This window comes from Candoia aspera, chromosome 2 (genome assembly GCF_035149785.1).
Source record: "Candoia aspera isolate rCanAsp1 chromosome 2, rCanAsp1.hap2, whole genome shotgun sequence".
Classification (NCBI taxonomy): Eukaryota; Metazoa; Chordata; class Lepidosauria; order Squamata; family Boidae; genus Candoia; species Candoia aspera.
This window is the reverse complement of record NC_086154.1, coordinates 52,949,335-52,972,675: the sequence shown is the minus strand read 5'-3', so window position 1 is coordinate 52,972,675 and position 23,341 is coordinate 52,949,335. Positions and strand designations below refer to the sequence as shown.

The 23,341-nt window shown below is 40.3% G+C and overlaps 1 protein-coding gene across 2 annotated transcripts in view; it reads right to left on the bottom strand.

Annotated features, from left to right (window-relative positions):
* Positions 1–23,341, bottom strand: part of EFCC1 (EF-hand and coiled-coil domain containing 1) — a 95,416-nt gene that overhangs the window by 18,853 nt on the left and 53,222 nt on the right. For both annotated transcript variants that reach the window (XM_063291820.1, XM_063291821.1), the window contains exons 3-4: positions 8,474–8,616; positions 662–797 (exon numbers count right to left, since the gene is read on the bottom strand). In XM_063291820.1, the coding sequence (XP_063147890.1) occupies positions 662–797; positions 8,474–8,616 (279 nt within the window). The remainder of the gene's footprint in view (positions 1–661; positions 798–8,473; positions 8,617–23,341) is intronic.

The following is a 23,341-nucleotide window of genomic DNA, read 5'->3' as shown; positions in this document are numbered from 1 at the left end:
TGAAGGCATGAAAAAAAAAAGGACAATTACTAATGAACCTTATGTATGACTGCTTTATACAGGTAGTCCTCACTTAACCATGGTAATTGGGACTGGCAAGTCCATTGCTAAGCGACACGGTTGTAAAGTGTGATGTCAGGCGACTATGCTGACTTATGACAGCAGTTCCGGCAGTCCCAGTTTATTTATTTATTTATTTTATTACTCAAATTTAGCCATTGTTAGGTGAATCCCACACAGTCACAGTGTCCTGCGGTCACATGATTGCCATTTGCAACCTCCTACCGGCTTCACCACTGACTTTGCTTGTTGGAAGCTGGCGGTGAAGGTCACAAATGGCAACCATGTGACCGTGGGACACTGCAACCATCATAATTATGAGCTGGTTGCCAAGTGCCTAAATCATGATCACATGACTGCAGGGATGCTGCAATGGCCACAACTACAAGGAATGGTCAGAAGTCCCCTCCTTCAGCACCATCGTAACTTTGAACAGTCGCTGAGCAAGTGGTTGCTGAACGAGAACTACCTGTGTAACTGCATCACACATTCCAAAGCTGCTCTACTTGTAATGTTTTGTTATGTTGCACAATAGCATTGTCAGAAAGGATAACAAGAACAAACGATGCAAATATGATTTCACATACACACTGAAACTTACCCACTATTGCAACAAGGAAATCTAGTTAGGAGTTTCTTCACTTCAGCCATTTGGGATTGCTGGTCTCCTGTCCATTTCTCTTCTTCTTCATCTGATGCAGCCTGGCCTTCCACAGAACGAAACATCTGATCTTCCACTGGAAATAAACAACAATAACCCCCCCAAAGAAGATAATCGCTATTATCATCTTATTTAAGTAGCAATATTTTTTGTGGAACTCGGTTTAAGAAAGAACAATTTTAGGAATAATTAGTTCAAATGCTACAGTCATTCATTGCCAAACAAAAGAGGACATAATCCTCCATCACCTGAAACACACAAGCGCCAGTTATACTGTATATTCTCGCAGATAAGCCGAGAATTTTAGGTGCCAAAACAGACTCCCAAAACTGGGTCCACCTTATCTGCGGATGGGCTTGTCTATAAGTATATATGGTAATACTAAGTACCTGTATATGCTGTATATACTTGTGTATAAGCCCATCTATGGATAAGCTGACTCTCAAATTTTTAACCAAAACACCGTGAAAAATGCGGGTCAGCTTATCTGTGGGTGGCACATTTTTCATGGTAATTTGGTTAAAAAATTGAGTCAGCTTATCCACAGATGGGTTTATATACAAGTATATATGGTATGCCATTTTCTACCACAGATTAAAAAGAGATAGATTAAAAAGAGACCTTCTGTTAGGTCCTTGCCATCTTTGTTTTTGATCATACCCATTTTGGCCAGGAATTTACCTCCGATGTTTCTAATTTTCTGGAAGAGGTCTCTTGTCCTTCCTATTCTATTGTCTTCTTCCACTTCCGCGCATTGCTTGTTTACAAATAATTCCTTATCTCTTCTGGCTAACCTCTGGAATTTTGCATTTAATTGGGCATATCTCCCCCTATCACTGTTGCCTTTTGCTTTCCTTCTTTCTTGGGCTACTTCTAGTGTCTCAGCAGACAGCCATTTTGCCTTCTTGGTTTTCTCTTTCTTTGGGATGTATTTTGTTGCCGCCTCCTGAACAATGTTGCGAACTTCTGTCCAGAGTTCTTCCGGGACCCTATCTACTAAGTCCAGTCCCTTAAATCGATTCTTCATCTCCACTTCATATTCCTTAGGAATATTAGTGAGCTCATATCTAGCTGATCTGTGGGTCTTCCCTAATCTCTTTAGTCTGATCCTAAATTGTGCAAGAAGAACTTCGTGATCTGAACTACAGTCAGCTCCAGGTCTTGTTTTTACTGACTGTATAGATGTCCGCCACCTTTGGCTGCAAAGGATGTAGTCAATCTGATTTCGGTGTTGTCCATCTGGTGAAGTCCATGTATAAAGCCATCTCTTCGGTTGTTGGAAGAGAGTGTTTGTTATGCAGAGTGAGTTGTCTTGGCAAAATTCTATCAGCCTATATCCTGCTTTGTTTTGTTCTCCCAGGCCATGCTTACCTGCAATTCCAGGTGTCATTTGACTGCCCACCTTAGCATTACAGTCTCCCGTGATGAAAATAACATCTCTTTTAGGCGTGTTGTCCAGCAGGTGCTGCAGATCCTCATAGAACTGCTCCACTTCAGCTTCTTCAGCATCTGTGGTTGGGGCGTATATTTGGATCACTGTGATGTTAGATGGCTTGCCCTGAATTCAAACTGAGATCATTCTATCGTTTTTTGGATTGTATCCAAGCACTGCTTTAGCCACTTGACTATTAATTATGAAGGCTACTCCATTTCTTCTGTGGTCCTCTTGTCCACAGTAGTAGATCTGCTGGTCATTTGATGTGAAGTGGCCCATTCCAGTCCATTTCAGTTCATTGATGCCCAAAATGTCTATTTTTAATCTTGACATCTCGCCAATAACCACATCCAATTTGCCCTGGCTCATAGATCTTACATTCCAGGTTCCAATGGTGTGTTGATCCTTAGAACATTGGATTCACCATTCACCACCAGCACCGTCGGCCGCTAGCCATCCTTTCGGCTTTGAGCTATCTGCGTCATCACGTCTGGGGCTAGTTGAACTCATCCTCTGTTCCTCCCCAGTAGCATTTTGACCATCTTCCGACCTGGGGGTCTCATCTTCCGATGGTATACTGACATATCTCTGGTTGTACTGATCCATTTAGTTTTCACGGCAAGAATACTGGGGTGGGTTGCCATTACCTTCCCCAGGGATCGCATTTAGTCTGACCTCTCTGTCATGACCTTCCTGTCTTGGGTGGCCCTTCATGGTTTAGCTCATGGCATCATTGAGGTGCTCAAGCTCCAGCACCATGACAAGGTAACGATCCTTTGCTGAAGATATCTGTGTATTGACCTCTATAAAAAGGAAAGTCCCCTTCCTTAAGGAGTTTAACATTTATTGATAGGAGAACGGCAACAGCTGATTGTGCAACTGTTGTAGTTATATATAGTAACTTTCTTATTAAACCTTGCCAATCCCCAACAGTGTAACCACCACTGCATACAGAGGGTTGTCTTGTGCTTTCCTCTTGAACAGATTTGTATGTGTGTAAAGAAAAAGATGGGGAAAGTAGTATATTAAAAAATGGAAATCAATTATACCTGGAACTTCCATTAATTGTGTTCCTGAAGTTGCACAACTGCATGAACAACATCTTGTACAGAAGGAATCCCATTGTTACAGGAAGGCCTGGGGATTAGCAGAGGCTTAATGGAAAAAGTGGGCTGGAGGAAGGAATGGAGACAGTTTTTATGAAGGCAGTTTCAACATAGGGGGGAGCAAAGGAGAAGAGTGACAGCCAGTTTGGTGTAGTAGTTAAGGCACCAGGCTAGAAACCAGGAGACCCTGAGTTCTAGTCCTGCCTTAGGCACAAAGCTAGTCACTCTCTCAGCCCTAGGAAGGAGGCAATGGCAAACAAATCTTGCCAAAGAAAACTGCGGAGACTAGTCAACAATGATTCGAAAGCACACACCCACCCAAAAAGGAGAAAAGGCTGAGTTATTTCAGAGGAGTGAGGATGATGGAGATGGCCAAGCAAAGACGGAAAGGGTCTGATATAAGAATGGAGGGAAGATGGGGGCAAGATCATGGAGGGATCTCAAGTTCAGGGGGAAAGTTGTTGCAGGACGTGTTCTACCAGCTGTTTATGGCATGTAGACAGAGAAGAGGGGATTTATTTTTGCACTGATATCACGCACTGAAATTCTCACCCAGAGAAAATGAAGAGCTTTAGGCTAAGGCAGTCTTTCAATCAAATTTCCAGAAAATGTTTGCAAGGGAGAGCAATATTGGCTGAATAATTTAGATGATTGCCTGTTTTATTGACACAAATTTCTTTACAAACTGCATTTGTAAAGACTGCTGCTGGCTATTATTCACACATTTGTTGCAAGTAGCTATTTTGCGAGCCAAGGTGTCAGGTTTTTTTAGTTAATCACTGTATGTGTCACTAGGGGAATAAAAAAACACAGCCCTATTTTTCCTGCACAGATGAATTGCTGCCAAAAGAATGGGTTCATCAGCTGTTGCTTAAATTTCTAAGGGCTTCAGCTTAAGCTGGCTGGTTTAATATTTTCTTCAAATGTCTCTTTAAAACCAGGTATCTCTCTTTAACCAGAAGACAGTATTTTATTCCTAAGAAAAGCTGGATCTTCCTTTTGAGAAAACATACAAGGGATTGCCTCTTGAATCAGAACACATGTTATTTTGTGTCAGCTCTGTGTCAGGTATTTGAGAAGAGGATGAAAGGACACAACACTCTGCTAGCAAGAAGTACTATTTTCAAGTGGGACTTCTAATATTGCTCTATAAACATTGTTGCTTCTAATGCTGTGACAATGGTTGAATGCTTTCCATTTGGTCCAGCAGAGGGCACTGTAGTAAAACCAAAAATACAGAAAATGCCAGACAAGCTTGGCAAAGAATGTCTTGCAAACAAAGTTGTCTTTCTTGTTTACAATAACAAAAGTAGGGCATGTGTGTGTGTGTTGGAATGTTAGCTCTAATTATGTGAAGTAGACAATCCACTATTAGTAAAATGCTTATTTCCCAACATTAGTTCAAACACATGGTTGTCTCATATATTCATGTTCTTAGTATAAGCTTTCAACTTCAAGGCTTTTCTTTGAATGTAATCATTTGTCCCAGATGATTAATTAATAAGCAGATGTTGTATCTACCCAACTGTAAGAATCACAATCACTATGGGATTTGTGACATATATTAACAAGCAAACAATAGGGGCTGGGGGCGTATTGTCTCCTTTAAATGTTGCTTTTGCACTAGCCTAGTTTAAACCACATCAAACCTTAAGTTTAAATCTGGTGGTTGTTTGATTCAAGAGCAGAGACAGCATTTCTGACCTTTTTCAGTTACACTGATGGATGCTGGTACCCGGATGCACAGAGGCACTCAAGTCTGAAACCAAAGACAAGCCTTACAGAAGTGAATGATCTAAGAGCAAAGCTCCTTGTGAAGTTGTAGGGAGTGCATCCAGGTAGGCATAAGGAAATAAGGAAATAAGCATATTTACCCTATTTCTTTTTCATCTTTGCTCACATTCTTTTAAAGGAAACTTCTGTCATGTGCTTGTCATAGATGCTTGTTAGAAGCATGTGTTCTTAAACCTCTAATTTTTAAAGTCTCTGACTTTTAAAACCAAAACTCCATCTTACGCAATTTTTTTTAATGTTAGTATATATATTAAAAAAAGCCCACAGAAACTGTGTATCTTATATACTAAACAAAAGCTGGTCCTAAGCATACAGATGTACTTAGTCATTACTATACTGTTTTGCAATTAAATTATTAATAATTATGTCGGTTCATTTAACCCAAAAAGTTATAAAGCACTGAAAATAAAGCATATAATAAAGTAGTTTATGAGTCATCCCATGCTTGCAAATAAGTCTTTATATCTTCGGCTGTGTGTGGATGTTCTCATTCTCTCCCTGTCCCTGCTAGGTATAAGAATGTTGAACAGCTGTTAGTGAGTTACAAAACCCCTAAAGTAATGGTTTTAAAAAAAAGTCTTATAGCTGCCACATTGAGCAGGTGACCCAGCTGGAATATCTGGTGGTTGTATTTCAACCCATGGCAGCAGGAGATACTTGTGCTAAATGCTCACTCTCACTAGATTCTTCTGTACACTCCATTATGTTCCAGCTGTCCTAACGTTGTTTTGGGAAAAGGTTCTACCTCAGTCCCTTTATAGAATACGTATGTTGGGTTGAATTGGGGTGGGATATGCAATTACTTGAGAGCTTCATGCCCAGGGGAAGATAAGGAGTGGTCCAGGATCTCATGGCCATGGTAGCAGTCATGGCTTATTCCAGGTCATACCTGACCAACTCAGAGATGTTGGTTTGTGATCTGAAGATGGAGGACATTTCCATCCATAATTTGCCATTGTGAAATCACTTTCCATGTGATCTCTGCAGGGTGGTAGGGGCAGTTAGGATGGTCTTTCCCAGGTGGGTGAGTCTGCAGATACTTGTGGATTTTCCTAATGATACAGGTAATTCCACTGCATACCTCATTAACCATTGGAATTCAAACCCAGCAAGAGCACTGGATGTGATAGCCTTAAGCATCCTCTTTTTCTATTGATCAAGGGGTGCTGATAGGTTCACTAAAGATATTCAGAAGATGCAGGAGAGACAAAAGCAATAATCATGACGAGCAAACATGATCATGGGTATATATCCATATGTGGGCCTACACTGTCATGGGAAAATGCCATCCAATAGCTTTGCTTAACAGACCATCGCTTAATCCAGCTGTACTGAATAATTTCTCTCCATCTCCAACATTCTCTTTTGGGAGAAGATTTTGGAGTAGATAACTGAGCCCTAGAAAGTCTTGGAAGAAACTGGTTATCTAGATACCTGTTAGTTAGATTTCAGGCTAAGCATAGGACAGAAACTGCATTGATCATTCTTGGGCATGACCTATGCCTGCACCTTGACTGGGGGAGTACATCCCTTCTGGTCCAGGTAGATTTATCAGCAGTCTTTGATAACATTATGAGGACCAGGGGCTGAAGGCACTAATTATAGTAATTCCATTCCTTCCTAAGTAGATGGTTACATACTGTGATGATGGGGGATGAGAGTTTGATTTTTTTGGCCACAATCTTCTGGAACAGTCGTCCCAGTTATTGTGGGACCATTTTCTTCATGCTGAATCTTGTCAGCCCTTCCAGGCTAACAAGAAACCAGACAGGAAACATGGCTAGATGAATTAATTCTACTTTATTGTAAGGCTACATTAACGGAATCTTGCAAGTCTGGAAGTACAAATCTCCCGCCCTCCCTATTTATCACTTGAGTGTTCAGGGCGGGTCTTTCCCAAGTTTCTTCTTCAGAGCTGTACCCTCTCTTTGACTCCTTTCCTTTTATCTGATCGTTCCCTAGGCAGCATCTCTTCCCTCTGTTCCCCAGGGTCGCCCTCACATGCTATCACAAACTTCCTGGGCTACACATTTAATCTAGGGAAGCAGGCTGCAGGATTCCCACCCCTGTGAAACCAAGTGGGAAAAGAACCAAGAAGCTAGGCAACCACAGCTTGCCCTTTAATGTAAGGAAGGGCCCCTCCCTGTTAACCTTCAGGAGAGAGATTATCCCCTTTCATCAGGCTTTGGGACATAATCTATAGTGGGGGCTGCTAGCACTATATTATTTTATTGGTTGTATTTATTACATTTTCACAGTTTTCACTACTATGTTGCTTTCATTTTTCTGTTTTTCTTTCATTTTTATAAGCTGCCCAGAGTCTTATGCTGAGGCACCATAGAAATTATGTAAAAAAAAAAAGAATTATTGATGAAGGACAAATTTAAATCAATTGGAAAAAGTCAAATTTAAATCAGTTTGAAAAGCTCCAACTCTATGACTTCATGTCCGAGTACATTTTGGATAATCTTGGAGAATAAACTACAGATCTGGGATTCCATTCTACAGAGGCAAAAGCCAACATTCCAAGCATTCCAAACAGGAGACTTCAGCAACAGCGTTAGTCTAGTTATGTGAAAAAAACCCTGTTCTGGGAATGGAACATTTGTTCCATTTTTCTTCCAGAATGTGTTAGTTCAGCCATTCCAGGAGGTGAACTGGTAGTTTTCCAGAAGCAAGTCTTCTGGAAAAGGAAATGGTCTGCAGTGTTTACTGTAAGATGAAATGGACAGAAATGATTAACCGATTATCCTCACTCACTGGATAAATCTGACCATTTTTAAAGCAAGAACAAAGAGCAAATAGGATGCAATGGAGGAAACACTGCCCCCTTTAACAGACACATGTACAATTTTTCCATTTGAATTCAGCTGATGGGGTGAAGAATTGTAAGCTCAGCTGTCCCTTTTTATCCTGTAATGGCTGATCCACATTTGCAGGGAACTCTTGTTTGCTGGCCCAGGAAAACAAAACAGCTGTGCCTTTTCATTTTGTGATAAAAAGAATTCACCCAGAAACTATGCTTATGTCTTTCTAGTTCTGCTCCAAAGGGAAGATTAAATGAATCCGAATACGTGAATAAAAATTAGCACTACAGTTCATGCCTTCCTATTAGAAAGTCTTCCTACATTGTTGTGTTTATAGTCCTGGCTGAGGCAACATATGTTCAATGCTGTAAAATCATTTCAAAGAAACAAACATCACCATTTCCAAGTTTTCCATAATAGTGTGAGGCCATTAAAAACACAGTCAGTATATTCTGAAGAAACTCTTGAGGGGTTAGTGGACATTTACTTGTACCATCAATTACCCTCCTGAGGTTTTCTTCAGTCAGAATCCTCACCCTTGATGTTTAGAGGTTTCTTTTCCACTAAAGAGCTCTATAGTAAGAGCTGAAGATTTTTGTCCCCTTCTTACCATTTTCCAATATTCCTGCACCACCAGTGGGTGAACTTCTATCTTGCTGTATAAGTGATAAGATATCTTGTCCTTCCACAGCTACATTTGTCTTCTGTTCTGAGTTGTCTTGTGAGGGAACTGGACACTTTAAGACCTCTGATCTGAAAAAAAGACAAACCAACAAAATAAACCAAACAGCAAGAAATCCAAATCAACAAGCAAAGTTTAAGTATGGGCTATTCTTCCATACTTCAGCAAAGGATTTTACCTTGTCATGGTGCTGGAGCTTGAGCACCTCAATGACGCCATGAGCTAAACCATGAAGGGCCACCCAAGACGGGAAGGTCATGACAGAAAGGTCAGACTAAATGCGATCCCTGGAGAAGGTAATGGCAACCCACCCCAGTATTCTTGCCGTGAAAACTCAATGGATCAGTACAACCAGAGATATGTCGGTATACCATCGGAAGATGAGACCCCCAGATCAGAAGAGGGTCAAAATGCTACTGGGGAGGAACAGAGGATGAGCTCAACTAGCCCCAGACGTGATGACGCAGCTAGCTCAAAGCCGAAAGGACGGCTAGTGGCCGATGGTGCTGGTGGTGAACGGTGAATCCGATGTTCTAAGGATCAACACACCATTGGAACCTGGAATGTAAGATCTATGAGCCAGGGCAAATTGGATGTGGTTATTGGCGAGGTGTCAAGATTAAAGATAAGACATTTTGGGCGTCACTGAACTGAAATGGACTGGAATGGGCCACTTCACATCAGATGATCACCAGATCTACTACTGTGGACAAGAGGACCGCAGAAGAAATGGAGTAGCCTTCATAATTAATAGTCAAGTGGCTAAAGCAGTGCTTAGATACAATCCAAAAAACGATAGAATGATCTCAATTCGAATTCCCGGCAAGCCATCTAACATCACAGTGATCCAAATATACGCCCCAACCACAGATGCTGAAGAAGCTGAAGTAGAGCAGTTCTATGAGGATCTGCAGCACCTACTGGACAACACGCCTAAAAGAGACATTGTTTTCATCAGGGGAGACTGGAATGCTAAGGTGGGCAGTCAGATGACACCTGGAATTACAGGTAAGCATGGCCTGGGAGAACAAAACGAAGCAGGACATAGGCTGATAGAATTTTGCCAAGACAACTCACTCTGCATAACAAACACTCTCTTCCAACAACCAAAGAGACGGCTTTATACATGGACTTCACCAGATGGACAACACCGAAATCAGATTGACTACATCCTTTGCAGCCAAAGGTGGCAGACATCTATACAGTCAGTAAAAACAAGACCTGGAGCTGACTGTAGTTCAGATCACGAAGTTCTTCTTGCACAATTTAGGATCAGACTAAAGAGATTAGGGAAGACCCACAGATCAGCTAGCTATGAGTTCACTAATATCCCTAAGGAATATGCAGTGGAGGTGAAGAATCGATATAAGGGACTGGACTTAGTAGATAGGGTCCCGGAAGAACTCTGGACAGAAGTCCGCAACATTATTCAAGAGGCGGCAACAAAATACATCCCAAAGAAAGAGAAAACCAAGAAGGCAAAATGGCTGTCTGCTGAGACACTAGAAGTAGCCCAAGAAAGAAGGAAAGCAAAAGGCAACAGCGATAAGGAGAGATATGCCCAATTAAATGCAAAATTCCAGAGGTTAGCCAGAAGAGATAAGGAATTATTTTTAAACAAGCAATGTGCAGGAGTGGAAGAAGACAATAGAATAGGAAGGACAAGAGACCTCTTCCAGAAAATTAGAAACATTGGAGGTAAATTCCAGGCAAAAATGGGTATGATCAAAAACAAAGATGGCAAGGATCTAACAGAAGAAGAAGAGATCAAGAAAAGGTGGCAAGAATATATGGAAGACCTGTATAGGAAGGATAATAATATTGGGGATAGCTTTGACAGTGTGGTCAGTGAGCTAGAGCCAGACATCCTGAAGAGTGAGGTTGAATGGGCCTTAAGAAGTATTGCTAAAAACAAGGCAGCAGGAAACGATGGTATCCCAGCTGAATTGTTCAAAATCTTGCAAGATGATGCTGTCAAGGTAATGCATGCTATATGCCAGCAAAACAAGAATGGCCATCAGATTGGAAAAAATCAACTTATATCTCCATATCAAAAAAGGGAAACACTAAAGAATGTTCAAACTATCGAACAGTGGCACTTATTTCACATGCCAATAAGGTAATGCTCAAGATCCTGCAAGGTAGACTTCAGCAATTCATGGAGCGAGAATTGCCAGATGTACAAGCTGGCTTTAGAAAAGGCAGAGGAACTAGGGACCGAATTGCCAATATCCGCTGGATAACGGAAAAAGCCAGGGAGTTTCAGAAAAACATCTATTTCTCTTTTATTGACTATTCTAAAGCCTTTGACTGTGTGGACCATAACAAATTGTGGCAAGTTCTTAGTGGTATGGGGATACCAAGTCATCTTGTCTGCCTCCTGAAGAATCTGTATAACGACCAAGCAGCAACAGTAAGAACAGACCACGGAACAATGGACTGGTTTAAGATTGGGAAAGGAGTACGGCAGGGTTTTATACTCTCACCCTACCTATTCAACTTGTACGCAGAACACATCATATGACGTGCTGGGCTTGAGGAATCCAAGGCTGGAGTTAAAATCACTGGAAGAAACATTAACAATCTCAGATATGCAGATGATACCATTTTGATGGCTGCAAGCAAGAGGAACTGAGGAGCCTTATGGTAAAGGTGAAAGAAGAAAGTGCAAAAGCTGGCTTGCAGCTAAACCTCAAAAAAACCAAGATTATGGCAACCAGCTTGATTGATAACTGGCAAACAGGGGGAGAAAATGTAGAGGCAGTGAAAGACTTTGTATTTCTAGGTGCGAAGATTACTGCAGATGCTGACTGCAGTCAGGAAATCAGAAGACGCTTAATCCTTGGGAGAAGAGCAATGACAAATCTCAGTAAAATAGTTAAGAGCAGAGACATCACACTGACAACAAAGGTCCGCATAGTTAAAGCGATGGTGTTCCCAGTAGTAACATATGGCTGCGAGAGCTGGACCATAAGGAAGGCTGAGAGAAGGAAGATAGATGCTTTGGAACTGTGGTGTTGGAGGAAAATTCTGAGAGTGCCTTGGACTGCCAGAAGATCAAACCAGTCCATCCTCCTGGAAATCAAGCCAGACTGCTCACTTGAGGGAATGATATTAAAGGCAAAACTGAAATACTTTGGCCACATAATGAGAAGACAGGACACCCTGGAGAAGATGCTGATGCTAGGGAGAGTGGAGGGCAAAAGGAAGAGGGGCCGACCAAGGGCAAGATGGAGGGATGATATTCTAGAGGTGACGGACTTGTCCCTGCAGGAGCTGGGGGTGTTGATGACCAACAGGAAGCTCTGGCGTGGGCTGATCCATGAAGTCACGAAGAATCAGAAGCAACTGAACGAATAAACAACACAAATTCTTCCATAGCTATCAAGGAACTTCACTTTCTCTAATCATGTTTTTTATAGCTTGCATAGGACTCAAAAACAAACTATTTCTATCCTCCTAAAAATGCCATATCAAATGTGGTTGCTGGTTTCTATTCAGCTTAGTGAGTCAAAGAACAGGCATGCTTGCTGCTAAAATATGAATATATCAGGGATCTTTAGAAGAATCCTTTTCTTCACCCAGATAATGTAAGGTTCTTCCCTTAATCTTAAACGTCATACTTATCTACTCATAATCAAAGTTAACTGATAGTTCAGAAATATAATTTACTATATTACTTCAAACCATGGCTGCCTGAAAGTTATCTTTCATCATTAAGCACTCAGGCTGACGAAACAAACATACTACCACAACAAAAATCTCAAGTATGCTACAGTATGTTGTTGATTGTTTAAACAGTGTTTTTACATGTGTGTGATCTTTGATTACAAATTCAAAGACCTGAAATTTAATTCTCTGAATATTTCCTTCATTTTCTGTTAACCTAACTCAAATAGAAGTTTAGTAAATAAGTTAAAATATACAGAAATTCCAACACAAGTAAAATATTAATTACTGGTATCCTCAGTTAATGATAACTAGGCAGACTGGGTCCATCCTTTACTAGGTTTCTCAAATTATATCCTGAGGTAAGAAATCTACATTTTAAACTGATGTGGATAAGACACTTCCTACAAGATTTATTTATCACAGGTAGAGGAGCTAAATTTATGTAAAGGAAAAAAGCATCTAAGAAAAGAAACTAGAATATACTTAAAGGAAACTGGCCCTGTGGGGACATAGAAGACAACAAAGTTTTCAGTTATCCTCTTACATTTGTTTTTATTTATCCATATCGCTTTGTTTGTTTAAATTCATTCTCTCATTTATAAATAAAAATAAAAAAGGGGACAGGCAGATTAACATAAGGTAAAATATATTTGGTTTTTTGGGATTTGTTTGGCAACAGTAACTCATGCCCTTATCACCACCTGCATAGACTACTGTAATATGCTGTACTTTGGGCTGCCCTTAAAGAATATTTGGAAATTGCAGTTGGTCCAAAATGTATTGCTGTTGGGTTTTTAGTTTATCTTGGGTAGGTTTTACACTGTATTTTCTCTATGTAAGCTGCCGAGAGTCATTCTGACTGTGGTGGCAGAGAAATATGTTTAATAAATAAATAATAAAATGTTAAATTCTACATCTCGTACAGATTGGGTAAATAATGTATCTGAGATGCATCTGGTTTGACCACATTTATGAACCCCTGCAGTGGAAGATGCATTCATATGTGCTGGATGCTAGCTCCAAGGAGGAATAATCTACATAGTTTTCAATATATATGTCCTTCCAAGGCCTAGTTCAGGCTCTCACAACAGACATTAACCCTGGTCCATACACCTGAACCAGCCAATGTAAATCACCAGGTTATGGATTACCCAAAGTGAGAAGAAGGTGTCCCCTGGGCAACATATTCCAGAGAGAGGGGCTGATTTCCTGTCTCCAAACTCTCATTGCAAGGGAAGGAGAGTGGTTCTATTTTAATGAAGAGCTTAACTTTCTGTTTTAAATGTAAAAATGAGCGCTGTCAATCTCACGGAATCTTCTACTCAGGGTTTGGCCCTTTTTCATTAGCATTCTTAAAACATCTGACAAACAATGAAGAAGACTGAATGAGCGGCACGTCTGTGTGAAGCAAAGACCATAGGGGAAGGTGACTCTGAGGAGCCTGGGAAATATGTCTTACTATGCTTTGTAACAAGGTTTCCATGGAGAATGTCAAACAATAGACTACATTCATTTTAAAGCTTTTCTACTGAAGATAATAGGAAGCTTGAGAGAAAATCTAGAAGCAGAGTGACTGGATAGATTGGGACTCCAAAATAATGTCCGTGACTAATTGCTTTTTAATCAAGGCTCTTTTCACGATCACTAAAACTTTAACTACAATTAACTTGAAACAACAGCTTCTATTACTTAAAGTTAAAAGAGTTTGCAGAGATAGCAGGACTGGATAAAAAACTGTATTTCCACATAGGTGCATGTGTTAGAGGGAATCTGACACGCAGGGGCGATTAGCAAAGATACCCACCAGGGATGCCTACCTCAGTCATCTGTATCATGTGCTCTTTGTGGGCCTTCCAAAGGCCTCCAACTGGAGAAAGAACAGAGCTGAAGGGCTCTTTAGTTTGATTCTCCAAAGAACAGACCATATATCAAGCAGTAAGTAATGTGGACTTAATTTAAATAATACCTTGGCTAGATGGCTACTTGTCCCAAACATCAAATCTGAGGATATCTGTCAATCTCCTTTTTAATGCAAAACCCCTTTAGTAAAAGGTTACCCATTATTTCAACTCTGGTTATACTAGCCATTTTCAAAATGCTAATAGTTTGCTGTGGTAATAAAACTGAAGTGGCATCTGTGTGTGGCCTTTCAAGAACCCTCCCCCCAATACATTTCTTCCTTACAGACCCTGTCTTCTAAAAGAAAGTGAATGAATCACAACTGGTGTAAATATTGTTCAAACAGTGAATGGCTTCATCCCCTAAGCAGCATATGGTTGCATTTTTACTTTATGTCCTTTCTCCTTTAGAAGCAGAGAAAGAGAGAGAGCACACACATATGTAAGCCTAGCATTTCACACAGTAATAAATAATATCCTAAACTTTCAACCTGACTTTTCAAACTGTATCTGAAATAGACAAATTAGGCAGTTGCAGCAGGAAATCAAATACAGCTTGCTGAACTTAGTGAGTGTATTTAAATTGACTAGACCAACAGGATATATAGTATTTTGACTTCTATAGACATAATACTCTAGGAATCTTTTCTGCTTTCTAAAACAATTCTTCCCCAACAAAAATGACACCACTGATTTCAGCTTTCCTTTGTAATGGAATGATCCATTATATGCAAGAGTCAGTTTGGTGTAGTAGTTAAGGCACCAGGCTAGAAACCGGGAGATGGTGAGTTCTAGTTCTGCCTTAGGCACAAAGCCAACCGGTTGACCTTGGGCCAGTCATTCTCTATCAGCCCTAGGAAGGAGGTAATGGCAAACCACTTCTGAAAAACCTTGTCAAGAAAACTGCTGGGAGTTGTCAAGGCAGTTGCTGGGAGTCAACACTGCCTGGAACACACACACACACATCCATTATATATTACATAAAAGATAAAGGTTCCTATGAGTCTACCTTGACCCAGAGTCATTACATGTGCACATCCCAATGGCTTTCTTGGCAAGAAGCTGGAAATGATTTGACATTGCCTCCTTCCCAACTTTTCTTCAACTTCCCCTGGCCTACATCGTTCCTTCCTGCTCCTGTTGGCCTCCAATGTTTTTAAGGAGCTCCTTCTATAACATCTGCCTACTGCTCTCCTTAACAGTCCTTTTCAACCAGTTTCCCATAAAATAAAATATAAAGCCTCCTTCTAGTCAAACTTGACTTCTGGTGATTTCATAGGCTCAGCCATGGAGTTTTCCTGGCAATGCCGCCTCCTGGATATTGATTTCTCACACTATCCTAGAGCCCTGGAATTTAATTATTCCCATCCAAGTACTAACTGGATCTGACCTAGCTTAGTTTTTTTGAGATCAGCCAAGGTCAGCAAGATTCTGTGTAATATCTTCCCATTTTAATTATTAGCCATATATTTGATTATCACTTGTTTGTCTCCTTGTTCCAATGGACACATGTTATACCCACTGTGTTCTTCACCCTGTTTTCACATTATTTTTCACTAACATCATTTTCTGAGTTCACTGAATATGCATAAACTTTTTTGGATGGTTTGGGGTACCCCCGCTGTCGTTGTCATTGTCATTGTCGTCATCATCATCATCATCCCAAAAGGGGCAATGGGAAACCATTTCCATGAACCATGTGGATGTTTCCATGAAGCAACTAGGAGCCAAGCTCAGCTTTAAGGAAACTTAGATTTTCCAAACTTTAATTTGCTCTTGATAAACATGAGAGGGCTTTTTTTTGGTAAACTGTACTGTTTATAGGAGCATTTAGCCTAAAGCAATTAAAGAGCAGGATAGGTACTAGGGACTGAATATATGAATAGTGAAGCAAAGAACACTCAAAACAGGATGTTTTTCAGAGTTAATGGAAAAACCACCAAAGAGATTTTGGGCTAAGCACTCATTGCTCATGTTTACAGGTAGTTCTTGCTTAACAACCACAACTGAGACTGGAATTTCAGTTGCTAAGCGAAGTGTTCATTAGGGGAATCCAACCCGATTTTACAACCTTTTTTGCAGTGGTGGTTAAGCAAATCACGGGCAATTTATACAATTTCTCACTGGTAGAAACTATTCTGGGAAACCCCTTTCCCCACTTTGTCAAAGTTGCTTGTCTTTAATGTTGGAGGATGAGAACACAGAATAGATAAACAGATCAGATGTCCAATTTTTTGGTTCTGCTTTGATGTGATGTCCCTTAGTCTAAGAGAGCTGTGCAAGATTGTGCATTTTACCATAAAAGCTACCTACAGGCATCACTATAAACAAAGCTAAAATATTCCATTATTTCAAAGCTTTCCTGTTCAGAAAAGATCAAAATCTTTTTTTTTTTAAATGAAGAAGGCAATAGCTCACTTTTACACTAAAAGTTAAATGAGAAATTGCGGTGGAAGGGTAAGGGAGTATGGAGTAAATTTAACCAGATTGTTATTTTACATAATCATCCACCTTAGCCAGAGTAAATGGTGGTAGCAATCATTTAAGACTGGAAGCGTAAGTACTTTTGATGTTAATGCAACAAACAATTAATATTCTTGGGAGAAAGAGTGGCATGAACACAATCAAGACAACCATGGGGCCAGAAAGAAAGCTTACCCTTTCCTGTCTCCTTGCAGTACTGACAAAAATCATGTTGTTGTTTATTTGTTCAGTCATTTCCGACTCTTCATGGCTTCATGGACCAGCCCATGCCAGAGCTTCCTGTCAGTCTTCGCCACCCTGAGCTCCCCCAAGGTCGCGTCTGTCACCTCTAGAATATCATCCATCCACCTTGGCCTTGGTCGGCCCCTCTTCCTTTTGCCTTCCACTCTCCCCAGCATCAGCATCTTCTCCAGGGTGTCCTGTCTTCTCATTATGTGGCCAAAGTATTTCAGTTTTGCCTTTAATATCATTCCCTCAAGAGAGCAGTCTGGCTTTATTTCCTGGAGGATGGACTGGTTGGATCTTCTTGCAGTCCAAGGCACTCTCAGAATTTTCCTCCAACACCACAGTTCAAAAGCATCTACCTTCCTTCTCTCAGCCTTCCTTATGGTCCAGCTCTCGCAGCCATATGTTACTACGGGGAGCACCATTGCTTCAACTATGCGGACCTTTGTTGTCAGTGTGATGTCTCTGCTCTCAACTATTTTATCAAGATTTGTCACAAAGTTATTTGCATCAGGAGTGACACACCCATTAGCCTAACGTAGGAACAGGCATTTCTTGCTAGTGGTGGGGGAACTGCATGCATTTCTTTTAAACTGATTTTTGAGAGTGAATGGCTGCAGGAGTGAGTCCAAGAACCTAGGAGTGGTCATGACCACCATCTTGACTTTTTGACATCCCTCCCCACGAATGCCCCTGAGAACAGGCATCTCCGTTTTTCTTCTCGTTGGGGGTTTCTGTTTTGGATAGGCTGTTTTAGGGGCACCAAATGTGCCCCAAGATTTAAGGAACTTTATTCCTTTTATTTCTTGCTGAAAATTGTGTCAACAGTGTTCAGAATATATGCCCTCCAGTTGGGGCAGCTCTATTCTCGGAGTCTCAGGGTTTGCAAAGAAAGGGCTCTGGAAGTGACATGCAGGGCCGCAACTGGGGGGGGCAAGCAGGGCAGGGGCCCAGGTGCCGTGCTGGGGGGGCACCAAAATGAGTGCTGGGGGGCACCAAAATTGGCGCGAAATCCATGTTTGCCCCAGGTGACAAAGACCCTGGTTGCGGGCCTGGTGACATGTGGCCTCAAGGGACGTCGATCAAGGCCTCCAAGAGGAAGGAGGTAATTTTTGTAAGAAGAATGAAAAGATGGAAATAATGAAATGTCTTTCCCTGCCCCTCACACCCAATTCCAAACTCCAACCCTACATCCATAATAAAAAGGGAATAAACATAATACTGATTCAGCTTAATGTTTTCTGCCAATTATCTGGCATGTTTTTAAACATACCTTTGGGTCCTTAAGAAAATAAGCTAGCTCCTTTTTCTCTTCTCTTCTTCTTTTGCAATACTGTTTTGTGGGATGATGTGGCTTTGAAATTAAATGGTTTTACACATTTATGTATCAATGAACCATTGTTAAAACTGCATAGCATGCTATGTGTGCAACTACCTCACTATACCTAACATATACAGCCTGTGCAGGATTCTCCCCGATTTACCTAAGATGTATGCACCAATGTTTTCAGTGGGACTTATTCCCAAATAGGCATGCATAGGATTAGGTAGATCTCGCTTACCAACTGCCTAGCTTAGCGACCGTTTGAAGTTACAACGGTGTAAGAAAAGGCTTTGTGACCAATCCTTGCGTTTACAACTGCCACAGCATCCCACGGTCACATGATTGCCATTCAGGCGCTTTGCAACTGGCTTGCGACAAGCAGAGTTAATAGAGAAGGTGGAAGTAAAATCGTAAGTCACGGTCATGTGATGTTTTGCTCAATGACCACGGCACTTCAAGGGGAAGTAAGGTTGTAAGCCCATCGTGGTCACATGATTTTCCCCTTAGTGACCACAGTGCTTAGTGACTGAGTTGCCAGACCCAGTTATAATCACTAAATGAAGTCTACCTGTACTGCTTTAGGCTACTGGAACAAATATTATTTTCTATCCAGATTTAAACTATTGAGTTGCCACAATATATGTGTATATATGTGAACTCGACTGACAGGAAGCTCTGGCGTGGGCTGGTCCATGAAGTCATGAAGAATTGGAAGTGACTGAACGAATAAGCAACAATATGTGAACTATGAAACTGAAGCATGTCGTATTGTAAACTAAGGAATGCTTATTTTATACATAGCACATTCTTTCCATCTCCTCTGCGTGTTCCACTGATATTAGTTTGATTGAATACTGTAGAGGGGTTTAGTTAATTACTTAGGTGCCATGAAGTCAAGTTCAATTCCTACTGACTTATGGACAAATTCTCCCTATCTTGATTAGTTTTTAGTAATATCTCAAAGAAAGCATACTAGAATAAAAATTAGAAACTGAATAAACATTTTATTATTCTCAGAGTCAGACAATGTAATCAGCCAGATAATGTAATCATGTACATATTAGCTTCCTGTAATCTCATCAGTCATTTATAAGTATATCCTTCTTAGAAACAGCCTTCTATAACTAATATTTAAAATGTATCATCCAAACTCCAAACATAGCTTGTCTGATTGGAGCCAAGATGTCTAGCATGAATCATATTATACAGATGATAATCATGAAAAGGAAAAGTCAAGATTTTTTCTTCTTGGTCTCTTAAATATTTTCATTCCCTGTCTGTGTATTATATTAAACTATACTATGAAGTTTTTATACAGATTGTGGTACGTTAGTTTTGAAAAGAGTTGTTACTTCTAATGCACTAATCCATAAATCAATATATTAAAAAAATCTGTGCAAATCTTTTGGAACCCAGTAGATAAAAATTTACTTTTGTCTCAAACTGAGGATCATCTGGATTTCTCCAGAGGGCTATTTGAGGTGGAGACGAAGGGTTGGAAGGAAATCCTACTGGGACTCACATCCAAGGGGATATACTACAAAATGCCTCAATAGCATTGTTTAAGTGAGTATGAGGTTGGTTTCACAACTAATAACTACTGTAACTTTGCGTCAGGAAATATTAAACCATTAGCACTGTCTATCATTCTGCTTCTTATAGAGCACCATAAATATAAGGTTGGAATCTGAAATTCTAGCTTGACAACATAGGGAATTAGAGTCATAGACCTAGAGTTGGAAGGGACCTTAGTGTCTAATATTGCTCAGTGGAGGATCTATTGCAGCATCTCTTACAAATGACCATCCAGCTTCTGTTTCAAGACCTCCAATGAGGAAGAACTCACCACTTCATGCAGCAGCCTGTTCCACTGGCTGACAGCATACCTGAATCTGATTCCTTGTAGTTTTAATCCAATGATTTTGGTCCTACCCTTGCCTTCAGTAAAAAACAACAACTCCAGTGTCTCTTTAATGTGACAGTCCTTCAGCTATCTGAAGACTGCTCTCATATCTTTCTTCAGTCATCTCTTCTGTAGGCTACATTCTCAGATCTTTAAATGTTCTTCATAGGATTTGGTTTCCAGACCCCCTCCCAATCTTGGCAATCCTCCCATGAACTCAACTAGCACCCTCCTCTCTGAAGAACATTTTTCTCCACAAGAAAACAAGTTTAATGCTAATAGCCTACATTTATTTTGAACTGTGCTGATGATGCCCATGAATTACACTATATTAGTATTTAGCTCAAAGGAACATTTAGGCCCAATGTACCAATACATCAAATGACAATTATGTTTAGCATCCATTTTGCTCCTCAAATGTGAGATTAATGCCATTAATTTGGTTCATACATGTGGATCAGTCTCCAAAGTTTATGCCATATCAACATTTCCTATCCTAAATGAAAACTGGTATCCAAGATAACTGATCTAAGTCAGATCAAATTCAGAAAATGGCCACAAACAAAAAATTGCATAGTCCTTTTACGATATCCCTTTATAGTTACTATGCTTAACATCAAAGATTTAGGTAAAGACATCTTAATTATGGTATTTGCTATCAAACATTCAGATTCTCCTGATGTTATTTGTACCAGGTTGATCTGAAGATATGGGTTTATGGAAGAATTATCTTAGTATTGTTCTTCACATGTAAACTGCTTTGCAATTTTTTTTTCATGAAGAGAAGTATTCAAAAAAAATCTGTAATGGAATACTTGTAGAAAATTTTTGTTCATAAGTATTTTGGGGTCTGGCAATACAACTTGTTGAACTAATTATTCTGTGGTACTGACCCTCCTATTAGTTTCTTCTCCATTCTGTGTACAAGTATCTTAGTAGGACTTGTACATCTTATTTATTTACTTATTATTTAGATGTATATGGCTGCCCCTCTCCATAGCAATTCTGGGCAGAGTACTAAAGTTAAACAGAAACCACAATATAAAACCATTAAAACACAGAATTCAAAAAAGAAACTGCATCCGAGATTAAAAATGATATAATACAATATTAACCTACTGTGGTGGAATGTCTCCCTGAGGAAGGGGGAGAGGAGGGTGCATTCCAGGCTGACGAATGTTCTCACAATTTGCTTTCCTTGGAGAAGGGGGAAGGGCCGAGGAAGAAAGTTAGACTCACCCCACCTTAGATTCACAAGAGGATTTTTCCCTTCAGCTCTGTTAAGGGATCTTTAGTATGGCAAGATTCTGTGTATGGTAGAGAATAATAAAGAAACTAGAGTCTGCATCTGACTCAGTGTGGTTCTCTTCGCCATTTTCCCTGATACCTACCCGGACTTCACTAACTTTCTAAACCTCACATGTGGGCAAACAACCAGGTTTTCAAGGCTCTCTGGAAGGCCAGCAGGGTCAGGGCTCTCTGATCCCAGGTGGTAAGCTGTTCCAGAGGGCAGGTGCTATGACAGAAAAGACACATTTCCTGGGTCCCATAAGATGGCATTTTTAAATAAATGGGACCTGAAGCATGCCCTTCCTGCCAGATCTAATAGGATAGGTAGAGACCACCAGAGAGAGAAATCTTGAGGAAATGTGTTACACAGGGGAATGCAAATCTTTCCACATCTCAAACTGTAAAACCTAATTACACAAGGGTGTTGTCCTAACAGCCAGGAACCACGCTGAGACAAGGAATAGGTCTCTAGTGTTTTATTACTGCTACATAACAGAGAATCCTAACAAACTGAAGAAGCGTGGGAAAAACCCAGACATATAAACCCCAAACGCTAAGGCGGGCCCGATCTGTGTCTCTTCGAATGGTCACCTAATTCCTCAGTACTACGCATGCGCTTTACAGCCTGGATGGGAGCCCCCTGCTCGCCATCCTTACTCATGACAGGTGTATTCTCCATTCCAGAGAAGGAGCTCAGAATATTGGTGGCTCTACTCTAATACTACTACTTATTGGCTCCCAGAATTCTAAAAAACAAAACAAAACAAAACAAACAAACAAACACAAGATTAACACCCATAGGGAAATAGTTGCAAAATATCATCATGCATTTCTCATAATTTAGCCTAAAATTAGTCTTAAACCCAATTGTGTTGAAAATGCAGAATTTATTTCTAATAGAAAAATAAGCACCCACATTTTAAGGACTCTCAGTTGCTTGAGAAATCTAATAGTTCTTCATTATGTAATTTTGTGGATGCAGAATCTCTCCTTGCCATTATCTAAAAGAAGGTATGCAAAAATCTATGCTTTCCATAGACTTCTATAGGTTCTGGGGCTTTGTTTCCCCTGAGCATCTGTTCATCTTTCTGCTAAGACAGCATAGTTACACCTCTACTTCCCGGAGCCACTTTGCGCAATTGCTTTTCCTTTTCTCTCCAAGGAAACTTTAAGGTGCATTGGATATTGACGTGATCTCAGTTTATGCAAAGCACCAGTGATTGGTCTCAGCAACAGTCTGTCTAAAAGTGCTCCCTTGAGAGCACAGTATTACAGGATGAGATGAGTAGAGATAATCAAGCTGTTTTTCAGGCAGCCCCATCTGCGGTTTCTAATCTTCTCAATGCAGAAACTTAGATCAGATTCTGAGGAACCCAAGAGGTTCCAGAAAACAATTTGAAAACCACTGACATAAATTCCAGACCACAATCTGGCCATTAAGCTAATATTTTCTACTATAGTTCATTAATCTTAAACTTTTACTGTCTGTATATTGCAGTCCTACTTGAGTTGCTTTTCCAATATACATCTTAAGACATTCCAAGCAGTTAATATATGGATTTTTATCCACAGCTTCTTGTTGCATTTTTCTCCTGTCCTTAGTCCTTAGCTTAGTTTCATTAGCAAGAACAGCCCTCTCAAAGTTCATTTTCTCAAGAATGAATATGTTTTACAAACAGCATCATTTACTGTGGCTTAAATTTACATGGAGTCACTTACATTTTTCTTAGTTTACACAGTGACAATTATTTCACCAGAACACTCTGTCACTTTATTTATATTGTCCTTCTCAGTACACAAAACACTCAGGAATCCTGTCTGGGTGAATATGTGGAAGGTTCAATTGAGTAGACAAGAGGTCCATGCAAGCTGGCCATGCTTCTTTCTTCCCAACATCCATATATAGTATTCAGCTGGAAGTCAGGAAAGAGTTGTTCGTGCATTTGCAAGGATGCAAGGACGGCTCTCTACAAGATCTTGGATCCTGCCTTGGATTGTAT